General features: G+C 39.6%; 1 protein-coding gene across 4 annotated transcripts in view; it reads right to left on the bottom strand.

Annotated features, from left to right (window-relative positions):
• LOC142151294 (potassium channel subfamily T member 2-like) overlaps positions 1-13,130 on the bottom strand; it is a 111,942-nt gene that overhangs the window by 21,026 nt on the left and 77,786 nt on the right. For all 4 annotated transcript variants that reach the window (XM_075206793.1, XM_075206796.1, XM_075206797.1 and 1 more), the window contains exons 11-16: positions 12,552-12,716; positions 9,618-9,754; positions 7,721-7,784; positions 7,280-7,388; positions 3,578-3,686; positions 1,064-1,213 (exon numbers count right to left, since the gene is read on the bottom strand). In XM_075206793.1, the coding sequence (XP_075062894.1) occupies positions 1,064-1,213; positions 3,578-3,686; positions 7,280-7,388; positions 7,721-7,784; positions 9,618-9,754; positions 12,552-12,716 (734 nt within the window). The remainder of the gene's footprint in view (positions 1-1,063; positions 1,214-3,577; positions 3,687-7,279; positions 7,389-7,720; positions 7,785-9,617; positions 9,755-12,551; positions 12,717-13,130) is intronic.

Raw genomic sequence — 13,130 nt, 5'->3', positions numbered from 1 at the left:
AATCCTGCGGGTGAATTAATGCATTTTATATGAATGTAGAAAAGCAGCACAAGCAGGAGAATAAAATGTGGATGTCATTACACTGTGAAACTATGTTAAGTATAGAAGTCATTTCCTATAAGTACAAGGGCCCACTCATATTCTTTTATGGTACCTGGCAGGGTGCTTACCCTCATCAGGCTTTTGTGTTAATAAAAGAACAGCTGTTTAATTCATAACAACCAAAGACTCTAGTTTGTCTCATGTACACATTTTAAAATATAGAAACATAGAATTTAACAGCAAAAAAAACTATGTCCATTTGCCCCTTTTATTAATGTAATTCTGATCCCTATCCCATAATTACTGCGGGAAGAACAAAGCACTGCTTAATTCAGCCATCATACATCATAATAAAGACAATGAAGACACGATTATGAATTACTTCAAATACCATTTAGTAAAAAGAGGATAAGGATAATTATAAACAATGAAATCATATTTTTGCTATTAAATAAAATTAAATTACAATGACATAATCCCACTGAGCAGAAATACAACAATAAGTCTTTCATCCTACGAGATACGTCTATCAAAAATCCTACTGGCATATTGTTGTGTTGTCCACCTTCACAATTCTTCAATCTATTGACTTGTATGTATCCTCCTGTTTTATTAATTACAATGCCTTATCTTTCTACCCCCCCTTCTGTGATCTTCAGCCATTTCTTTATACAAACAGGTTAAGTTATTTATTGTCATTGCCCAAAGATAATAACAAAGCTCTGCTGCGCTTGCTGCATTGCATACAATAATATCCAGAGAGCGGCTTTTTTCCTGGTGATATAAAGTTGTGTCTGAAAAGCACAGAAAAAAGCTAACAAGAAAAGGTGGCATGGTTAGCAGAACTTGCATGATGGCTCTAAATTGACAATAAAATAGGATCATCTGAAGGTGCAAAAGACGTTTACATGGGAAGGACACAGCAGCACGTCATCATCATCATCATCAACAGAGGCCCGTACAACATCAAGTCAAACTGAACCATGCAGAAGACAAATGTGTCCAAGAGATTGTGACTTACTTCTTATGGGCATGGAAGGAGGAGTACGTGAAGCTCTTCCCCTCATATTCTCCAAAGAATTTACTCTCACTTAGTCGGATGTGGTAGATTTCATTCGCGGAGCAACGGCTGTAGTTTCTCTGCCACTGGTCAGGTGACGTGGGATTATCTCTGGACACGATAAAGCATAAAAAGGACATTACCCCTGTGACTTGTACAGGATTGGATCACTAAGTTTAAGCATAAGAGGTCGCACTCTGTAACAACCTTCTCAGCTTCTTCTACCATTGACTCAGGATTGTGCCCCAGCTACAGTCTGCAGAAGCTAATGTTGCTCCAGACCTAAAGTAACTAGTGGAGACTACATGAGTGGGAACAAGGAGATCAAAAAACCATTATGGGACAACAGGGTAGTGTAATCAATGTACAGGGACAGGTAGAGGAGGACAGCACAGAACCATGGTCAGTGTATAAACAACAACACTCAGAAGCTTTCCTAAGGATGAACGCTGATCAGACCCTGAAGGGGGCGGACGTGGATAGATAAGCCTCAATGACATCAAGTAATTCCTTTATAAAATGTGATCTATGCATGATCTGGAACACATCCTCTGTAAAAGAGGAGACACAGAACATGTTACTGACTCCCGTGTTTTGGTTTTGGATCTGGATTAACTTCGTGCTTTGATTTTGGTTTTGGCAAAACCGCCCTCGCGAGTTTTGGTTTTGTTTGTTTTTTTTAAATCACGATTTGTTTTTGCTAAAATCACATAATTTGGCTCTTTCTTTATCCCTACATTATTATTAACCTCAATAACATTAATTTCCAATCATTTCCAGTCAAGGGCAAGAACACTGATACCCCTTCTGTTTCTGCATGAACAATGGCACTGGAGACTGGAGAGTGACAAGAACACTGCCACCCTTGTTTCTGTATGAACATAGGCACTGGAAACTGGAGAGTGACAAGAACACTGCCACCCTTGTTTCTGTATGAACATAGGCACTGGAGACTGGAGAGTGACAAGAACACTGCTACCCCTGTTTCTGTATGAACAATGGCACTGAGCAATGTCACTGGAGACTGGAGAGTGACAACAAGAACACTGCTACCCCTGTTTCTGTGTGAGCAATGGTGCTGGATCTCCGGGGGAGGGAGGTACTTATGGAATCCAAAACCCACGATATCCGACAACGCAACAAAGACGTTTTGCCTCGATTCAGATCCGAGGACGCGCGAAAGTAACGAGCCGGCTTGTGAGCCTACTCGGATCCCTTAAGTTCTGGTGGGCTCGGTTTTCAGAAAACCGAGCCTGAGCATCTCTAGTTACAATCCACAGAAGACTCTTCTGCCAGTGGGCAAGTCTTCGGAAAAAAAGGTCCATAGCTGCTGCCCTGAAGAAAGGGAAAGCAAATCTCTAGATTGTAAGCTCTTTTGAACAGGGCCCTATTTCCTCGTGTTGGTCCTGCCTTCACCATCCTATCCACCTGCGCACCTATGTCTAGCACAAACCTAGCCTCCACCTTCAGCAACTCGGGCCCTGTTTGTTCTGTCCATGCTCCTGATAATAGGCCTGCTTCATGCTGGTACGCTTCCTGCATTGTCCCCTTCACTCCTCCATACCCCCCTACACACACACAAAAACACGCATATTTCTGTTTTGTTCATCATGTAATTGGTAGTTCTGCTGTATGTGCAGAGGTGGAAATGGTGTTAGCTCATGAAGCTTTGCATATAGATGAAGAATTAAGCTCAAGACATTATCCATTTTGTAAATATTTACTATCTACTTGTTCCATCAGTTTATTACATACATGCCAACCTTTTGAAGCTGGCTTCCAGGAGCTGGGGGGGAAGAGATGGGCGTGTGGGGGCGGGACTTTAAAAATGCGTCATTTTGGCATCTCCCCCACTATAAAATGGCGAATTTCACGGCATTGAACAGGGGGAGCGGGGCTTAATGACATGATTAAGCACCTCCCCTGATATTCAATGCCGTTAATTTCGACATTTGTTTAGTATCCGGGAGTTGTGCCTACTCTTCCGGGAGTCCGGGAGGACTCCCCGAACTTTGGGTGCCTCCCGTAAATTCCGGCAGAGTAGGCAAGTATGGTTTATTAATTACATGTTAAAAAAATAACAACATGAAAGCTTGTTTCAACATGAGAGACAAAGAGAAGGTGAAATCGTCTGAACCACAATTGCTTAATTGCTAAACTGACTGTAGCGTTTACTCCAGCGCTAACTATCTGAAGCCCAGACCAGAGAACCAGACACTTTAATAAAAAGCAAAACTATTAAAAGTCTAAAGCTTTATATCTCAGTGTGTGAAAATCTCTGGAATATCTGGAAGGTTTTATTAAGTATGGATATGGATTTGGGGGGGAACACAAAATGATACTTTCTTCTAGGAATTACTGCAATACATACAAAGAGATAAATTGGAAGCTGTGTTTGAAGATCATTACAAGATTGTAAAGACAATGATTTATGTGTACAATGTGTTATAGGTGTAAATGATGGACATTACTTACTGCCCACGAGAGGTGTGTATCAGTAACGTGATGAGGGTGGAGGTCGCTGGGCAAGCACAGTTGAGCGCCAACATGGCATACTTAAATTCTTCTTCACAGACCACATGATCTATGGATGGAAACAAAAAAAAAATGAGAAATCAGGAACTGGATCAATGAGATCATTTCATGTATTCTATAGAGGACATTTGTGATCAGTGACATCACTAAAAGACTAATATCTGTGGTTCCTAGAGAACCGATTGGCTGCAATCTCATAAGTATTTGTTCATCCCACAAAACAGTCGTGCCGGCTGTGTATAGGCGATAGATACACCTTAATGTCTGTATATTTTGTGCAGATGTTTTATAGATAATGTACGCAATATCAGCAGTAATTGAAGTGTCTCATATTAGCCATGAATTAATGGGGCACTGGGCCACCACATGCGCTCAGTGCGGCTTGTGTGCACCAAGGCACTGATTCTACAATGTCTGGACTAGGGATGCAATTGACACATGTTTGAATGTTGTGGTAAACACTGTCTCAAGCATCGTTCCAGGATATCGCAGAAATGTTCAGTTGGGTTCAGTCCGGATAACATTAGTGTCATGCTCACCAGACCTTTGCATTTTCGTGGATTGCAATCCTGGCAGATACCTCCCTTTAGGAAAGAAATACTGCAACATGAGGTGAAGATGATCACTCAGTTTCATTAAGTAGTGATTAGCACTGATCTTGCCTTCTAAGGGAACGGCTGCACCGAAACCATGCCATGAAAATGCACCCTGTAAAATTACAGAACCACCAGAACCCTTCACTGTTGGAGACAGGCATTTAAGGCTGGTCCACTTGTTAAGAACATGGTGAAGGATGAATCCTCTCACAATATCACCTTTCTCCTCTACTTAGTAGTCCACTGCCCGTGCTCTTTGCACAACTAAACTCAGCAATATGCTATTAATACATGGATATTATGATCCCTGGGGAGACCCTTCCGCCCACTGAGTGCTATTTGTATGATGATCTATCAATAGTGCTTGATAAATAGGTTCCCCCAATAGGGTTATCGCCAGCGATATCCCTATTAATATTTAGCGGAGCAAAACCAAGCCATTCTGCTGGCAAAAACATCACTTTTTTAAAGCAAAATAGCTTTTCGAACTTTTATAAATCAGCCCCTGGGTTCAGTACTGTAATAGAACATTATATAATCTATTGCTAAACCCCCCCCCCACCTGCCACCTTCACGGAAGAACAGGTAAAAGCATGTAAACATGCTAAACCCATTGTACAGCACCACACAACAGCTGTGCAGACCATCACTGGCGAAATGGAGCTGCATGCGCAGCCGTAGCCGCTCTTCCCAGGCATAGCCAGACAGTGGAAGTCGTCTCTGCCGCCCTGCGGCTGAACGGTGAGTCCCAATAACACTGGGCGTTCAGCTAATTATATATAAAAATATAGGCTGTATATTCTTTATTTAAGTATACTATATTTTTTACTTCTCGATATTTTACAGTTACTGTGTACTATATAAACCGAAAGTTAGCTAGATGAGATAGGATTGTTTTTATCAGTTCAAACAGCAAAAATGTTATAGGATCCGCTATTTTATTAATCATTACTAAAGTAAGTACTGAAGCCTGCCTCTAAGCTTTAAACAGATCATATATATATATATATATATATATATATATATATATATATATATATATATATATATATATATTTCAAACGGGCTTTGAAAACCCACCTTTTTCTTAAAGCTTTCCAGTCTCCCACTTAACTTCCTACCTTTTCTTCTGACTCTTCCCCTTCATTCCCCTTCCCTTATCCTTATCCTCCATTCCTCCTTCTCTCCCCCGTGTCTCTCTGTCAGTCTACCCCACCCCTTAGATTGTACGCTCCTTTGAGCAGGGTCTTCTCTCCCCCTGTCTCCACCACTTTTAACTCTGCTCACCAGCTACCTAGCCTTCCTCCTCGAGGACCCCCTTCCCCCGTCCCCTCTCGCTCCCTCCTCTTCCCCCTTGGGGTCTCCCTCTTTTCCGTGCCCTCCTTCCTAGGTGCCGCTGTTGGCGGACCTACCACTTTCCCCTCCACCCCCTCTCTAGCTGTGCCCTGAGCTCACTGAGTTACTGTGATTATTGTTTACTGTTCTGTGCTGTCTCACCTCGTATTTTAATTTTGTTTGTCCCTGTAAGGCGCTACGGACACCTAGTGGCGCCCTATAAATAAAAATTAATAATAATAATAATATATATATATATATATATATATACATATATATATATATATATATATATATATAAAATCTAATTCAAGCTTTAATATAATAGGCAGACTTCAGTAATTACTTTAATTACTGAATAATAAGAAGCTGGAGTGTTATTGCTTGTAACATTTAAGCCACGCCTGATTGGAGGCTCTTGCATTCAATATGCTTGGTATCACTAATTTACCCATGTGTTTCCATTTTTGGCACACTACCTATTTATGATATAAAATGTAATAAACTATAGTATAAGTCCACTTCCATTGAGATGCATATATACTTATTAATGTCATCGTGTTCTATGGATTCGAAGAACCACAGAATGACACACGGATACAAAGGTTTGCCCTAACTAGACATCCATATCCATCTTTAATACTCAGGTGACCCGAGGCAAAATGTCTGTGTTTGTTCTACATATTATTTATAGAAATATCTCTCCATTAGTCCTGTTTATCTACAAAATTCTTCCATTGCACTCTAAGGGGTAAATGTATCAAGCTGAGAGTTTGCCGGCGGGTTTGAAAAGAGAAGATGTTACCTATAGCAACCAATCAGATTCTAGCTCTCATTTTGTAGAATGTACTAAATAAATGATAGCTAGAATCTGATTGGTTTTTCAAACCCAACAAACAAAGGTTTTGCCGTGAGCTTAGCATCTAGTTTCACTGGATACACCTTAATTGTGTCCGTTTGAAACTAAAAGATTATCAAAGCAAAAAACTACCTCGTAGCCCTTGCTAAACTGGAAAGATTATTAGCGTAACTCAGAAATACCGATAGTTTAGCAGTTATTTTGATATTATAATCAGCGCTGACATCTCCTTTGAGGTTCTTTAAAATAACCGTTCGCGAGATCAGGGTGATCCACAATATCCCACTTATATTCAGAAAACCAGTAATGCTGGGCTCAGATCAGTCCGTTTCCAACAACCTAGTTATCTGGAACATTACCATAGCGGTGTTATAATAGAGAATGTTTAGAATAGTGATACTTTGTTGCAACAACTTTATCAAGCATTGGTAACAATGTAGGAAGAATAAGATAACACCTTTATTAGTTTGGATTATGTGATATCATGTCAACAATTATTAGAGACTATTAGGTGCATCCAGTTATTTTAAAGGACACATTTTGTCACTTACTCACTTGTTTGTTATATTTCGCTGATTTTTAACCTACAATGAAAAACTCTCAGCTTGATACATTTAACCCTAAGGGCTAGATTTACTAAACTGCGAGTTTGAAAAGTGGAGATGTTGCCTATAGCAACCAATCAGATTCTAGCTGTCATTTTGTAGAATGTACTAAATAAATGACAGAGAGAATTTGATTGGTTGCTATAGGCAACAGCTCCACTTTTTCAAACCCGCCGTTTAGTAAATCTAGCCCTAAGAGTTGTGGAATACGCCAGATATTTAATAAACGTCTTTACTGTTCCATTACCTGCAAATTTGATATGAAACTTGTTTTCTGGTTTAAGTATCTGAACATAAAGAGGGCATTTGGGTGCAAAGTCTTTCACAGCCCAGGCACGGAGGATGGTCTGGTGGTCCTGGTGAGTAGAAAATAGTTTATTTAGACAGGTCCCATTGGTTGTATTAGTTTAAGTGACTTATCTTATTGAAATCAAGGTACAAATTGCTCATGGCACCCCCTAGTGGCTACAGAAGCAAGATAAGCCCACAGAAACAGATGACTTGACCACTGTATCCCATGTAAGTGTGATAACATGAACACAACCATTGTTTATTTCCGTTACTCTGTGCCGGGAGGAACAAAGTCCCAGACTCAGATTCTTCTATGTCATTTGATGAGTAATAGCCCCGAACCCCCACATTAACAACATTAATCGCCACCCTCCTTCCCAATCCCACTTTGACGTACAGCTGCGATGCGGTCTGTTTCGAAGCGGTTGCTGAGAATAAAACAGGCTTCTGCGTCATCAATTCTAAAGAAGAACAACAAGGGTAAAGGGAAAACAGGTAGCCGAAACAGAGATATAGGCAAGGGGAGACAGAGACAAGGAGAGAAGTTCAGAAATAAGGCACAGAGGAAGAAAGAAGTGGAGTGGGGAGAAGGGTGAGAGAGGGGTTAGAAGAGAAAAAAGAAGATACGGTTAGTAAGGCAGGTATGGTGTAGGTGACACAGGTTATTAGGACATAGAATGCGTAGATTGAGCAGGACATTGGTTAGTAATACTGGTGAGAAACACTGGGCTTTAGCTGGGATGTTTAGCATTATAGTCTATATGGTGCTTCTCTGGCTGACAAGAACATCCTATTCTGCACTGAGGAGCCTTAACAAGGATGAAACAGTCTGTTCCATCAGTGGATATTCCATATCAACACAAGCTCTAAAACCCCAGTGGGGAATGCAGTAACTGAAAGACTGCCATCTAACTGGAATTACCCAGATGTCTATTATGAACAGGAAAACAAAAAGCAACGCTCCCAGCATGCATTTGAAAATGGGCCAGTGGGTTTGAATAGTGACTGTTTTCTGGTATTGCAATATACATTCTTCATGTGCATATTAGGATTGCTGGGTCTACTTATTGCTTTCTGGATTGGACGACGTTTGCAGTAGGTCTGAAGCTGGCACCGGCGGCCAGAGCTTATCTTGTGCTGTGGTTGGATTTGACATTCTTGTAAATAAGGTGGACTTATGATTTAAAAATACAAATGTATTCTATTGAAATAGGAGCAAAATCTGCCAAATTAAATTGAAGGCTATATTGCCAATATTCAGTTGCAGTTATAGATGAAATATATTTTCCTATGGAACATAAACTATGGAAGAAGAGTTATAAGAATTTTATTTAGATATGCAGTAATTATTTAACCAACATTACATATTCTTCAATAATCACATAGTGAGAATCTAAATGGGCATGGTATGTAATACTTTGAAAGTAAAATCAGGGGCAAAAGTTAAAAAAACAATAAAAAAAAAACGAAAGGACAAGTAAACATACAAAAGTAAAAAAAACTCAGATATGATGGTAATGTTTTACTACTCCCTCGTAGCTTTGCCATAAAAGTAAAAATGAGACAGTATTTTTCATCTCGCTCCACATTGAACTTTCCGCAATCCGTGGGTAAATGTATCAAGCTGAGAGTTTTTCGGCGGGTTTGAAAAACCAATCAGATTTTAGCTATCATTTATTTAGTACATTCTACAAAATGATAGCTAGAATCTGACTGGTTGCTAAAGGCAACATCTCCACTTTTCAAACCTGCTGGAAAGCTCTCAGCTTGATACATTTACCCCCTAGAGTGAAGGTTGCTGGGATGTGGACCGTTGTTTTAATCCACCAATACCTACATATGATTTCTAATACCTATGAGACCAGCAGACAATCAATTTGAACTATGGAGTTCTAGGCTGCACTGCACCTTCCCCTGTATAGTAGTGAGTTTACTTTCTCTTTACGAAAATACAGGTTGCCTGCACATATCAAGGAATCTTCCATGGAGATTAATCTTTGGCAGAGATGATTAGATAAGAACGGTAGACATTTTCTCATCCAGAAATTACAATAAGATTAAGGGCTAGATTTACTAAGCTGCGGGTTTGAAAAAGTGGGGATGTTGCCTATAGCAACCAATCAGATTTTAGCTTTCATTTATTTAGTACCTTCTACAAAATGACAGCTAGAATCTGATTGGTTGCTATAGGCAACATCCCCACTTTTTCAAACCCGCAGCTTAGTAAATCTAGCCCTAAATGTTATTTCTGGACCACTGAATGTATCTTGCTGACATTTACTCAAATGACTTACTTGGCCCTCATGAGATCCTGATCTTTCAAGGCTGAGCCTTGCAGGTAGATGACACGCTGGGACCACAGAGGAATTTGTAAGACCCTCCGCACTGGCAGATCCATTTCAGTAGGACACAGTAGGACAACATAGTGATCCTGCAAAGAGAAAGCGTCTGACCATACAGTATGGAATAAATTGATATGGTATTGGTTTTGGTAAGTATGAATATTGTCTCAGAGGTGCATTGGACAACCTAATATTCCATGTCAGTTTTATTAGAGACTCACATCACTACAATGTGCTATTGGGGGACCCTGTTCCATCCACTATATAACTGCAGCTATCACATGCAGCCCTCTTCTCAATAACATAATCATATACACGGACAGCTCATTGCCTCTCACAAGATATTCTTACTCATCTTCTAAAAGGCTATGTGCCACTGTAAGCATTAAAATGATCTGATTGTCGAAAGGCAATCCCAGCCCACTTCAAAACAGGTGTTATATTTATAACATAAACAGGGATTAATTTATAAAAGATGGATTGCTGTACCTCACCGTGGGCAAGTACAGAAGGGGTTAATTTAATGCTAATCACCCTCATTTGCCCTGCTTCATCTAGGCTGAATGTTATATTTAAAGGTGTTGGTCCTGTCACTTAGCAAGGAAGTGTCAACAGGCTGTGTGTATAATGAGCCAGACTGGATGTCTCTGGTACAAGATTAAATCAGCCTGGGAGATAACATATGGCACCACGAATGTTGTAAAAACAAATTCATAGTGTGAACACTGAAGACTTTTATATAAGAAAGGGAAACATATCAAAGAAAATATGTTCATAACTCATACTGGCATCAATGTCTGCATGTGTGTATAATCAATGGGATTACGCCTAAGGCATATGTCAAAATTAAATGCTACGCTCATAAGGAAACTCTAATAATCATATATCTTCCTGAATGTTGGACCTAATAATGTCATATTTCATATACAATTGTGTGGGAAGTTATGAGCTGTTTATTGAATGGGAAGTTGTGTCTTTGTGATGTGTCAGAGAAAATACACAGAAGTTATAAGAAGCTCTGGTTATTTCTAAATAGACTGTGAGCACAACCAAATGTGAATTTCCTCCCCATATTAGCATACACACAGCGCTATCCTAGTTACTTCATAGGGAGGAGGACTGAGCTGAAGGATCAGATTTATAAGGTCACTGTATATTATCAAATATTGTTCATTCCCTGGAGACCAATCTAATTGGGGTTATGATCCATACATCCGCATCCAACGCAAAGAAGACATTGTAAGTTTACTATATGCTATCGTGTTAAATTTGTACATTAAGCATTGTGAGCATTTTCTCGTATTAAACCGAATTTAATAAGTCTCTGTCTTTGTGTTCTTAACAGACTCACAGTGAGACAGCTTGGCTATCGCAATCACTACATGACTTTAATACAGGGTAGTTTTTAAATTAATGATAACTCTGAGAGATTTAAAGTTTGATTATATTGTGATAGTATTCTAATAGTATTCTAAATGAGGAGAGTAAGCTAAGAGCGAAACCAAATCCTGGTGGTGGCTGTTTCAGTAAACGTGCCTTATAAGAAGGGATATAATTATTATTAGATAGACCAAGTGGTCTTTAGTGTAGTGATGAACCCCTTGTTATACACATGTCATCTAGGATCTGGTGAGTCCTTTTTTGTGACAACATGGGACACAGGGACAAGCAGGAGATGAAGACTGATCCTATTAAAATTTTGGAAATGAACCACAGCAAACAGAAAACTAAGAGGTTATTTATTTAAAAATGTAAAGGTAAAGTTTTCCAAGGAAAACAATAGACTAAACCTGACTGGTGTCTTTAGGATACTGCATACTGCACTTTGTTAGTAATTAAGGGCCTGATTCATTAAGGACCTTGGGCCTGATTCATTAAGGATCTTAACATAAGAAACTTCTTATTTCAGTCTCCTGGACAAAACCATGTTACAATGCAAGGGGTGCAAATTAGTATTCTGTTTTGCACATAAGTTAAATACTGACTGTTTTTTCATGTAGCACACAAATACTTGATAGCTTATTTGTACACTGAAATATAAAGTTGATATTTGTGTGCTACACAAAAAAACAGTCAGTATTTAACTTATGTGCAAAACAGAATACTAATTTGCACCCCATGCATTGTAACATGGTTTTGTCCAGGAGACTGAAATGAGACGTTTCTTAAGTTAAGATCCTTAATGAATGAGGCCCTAAGTCCCTAACTCACTTAATGTATCTTCCAATCTATGGACCCAAACATGGAACAGGGTTGTCATGAACCAGGGATTATGCTGACTGTAAAAAATTGGTGAAAACATAGAAAAAGGGGGATCTGATTTGAGTAATTTACCATGAAATCTAAAGCTCTGAATATTAGGCCGGTTACCAACTGGCATTATAATACATGCTTTTTATAGCATTTTTCAGTGCCCACATACAGATATGGGGAGGAACCTATTAATTCCAATGATTTCCATAACAACTTCCCTTTGTGCCTGCTGTTTGGAGCAGTGGCACAACGTCAGTGACTATTTGTAGTTGAATAATCAATTTACTGGTGTTAAACTCCTCCATTGCTCTTTCTCCCACTCAACAAGACCCAGGGCTTTACTCCCAGGGCTGTGACTATAATGAGGCAACCTGGGCAGGCAGAATATTTTGAAAATAACTATCAATTTTCTTCATGCAAAAGCCTAAACTACCTTTTTTGTAAACTTATCGTTTTTGCAGATCTAATAACGCTTATAAATGACAATATGTGTCTTTTAAAGCATAGAAAACTCTTAATCAAATGATGATGGTAGTTTGAGTAGGGGATGAGGATGGTGCCACTTCTCGGACAGCAGGAAAACTGTCCTCGGCTTTACAGCAGTGTCCAGTAACATAAGAGCAGGTTTCTCACCTGGAGCCGAGGATGTGCGTAGAATTCGTTTAGGAAATCCATGAGAAGATCTATTTTCAGGAAACTGACACACAGGACCACGTGTCTCTCTGTCTGCGCACGGTAGCGGCTGTAATTCCCACCGGACTTCTGCCTCTCCATCCAGAGGAACACCAGCTGCTCACACTTAAAAAATATCCACAGGCCATGTTTAGGACATCGGTCCCTATACTCTAACAACATTTAACCGCTTTAGGCGGCCGCAAGAGTTTCTGATCATAAACCACTTGAAAAGCAGACATGGAACGCATTGCAGAAATGTTAAACCGTTGACTTTGCTGTTGGGGAGGTGGATTGATTGAAGGCATCAACAGTCCGCCCCATGCAGACATAGGACACTACCCTCCTCATCATAACCAAACGACAGCAAGCAAACATGATGCATTACATGAAGCATAGGTATTAAGAAATGTGTAAACTGCTATAAACATACTAGGCTCTAGGGACTAGGTGGTTTGTCATAAATAGATAATAAGAACATACAGATTGTTATACACCATTGGGAACAAGAGGAGTGGTACTGTACTGTTGGCCAAGCAT

This window comes from Mixophyes fleayi, chromosome 4 (genome assembly GCF_038048845.1).
Source record: "Mixophyes fleayi isolate aMixFle1 chromosome 4, aMixFle1.hap1, whole genome shotgun sequence".
Taxonomy (NCBI): Eukaryota; Metazoa; Chordata; class Amphibia; order Anura; family Limnodynastidae; genus Mixophyes; species Mixophyes fleayi.
This window is presented reverse-complemented; position numbering and strand designations above follow the sequence as displayed.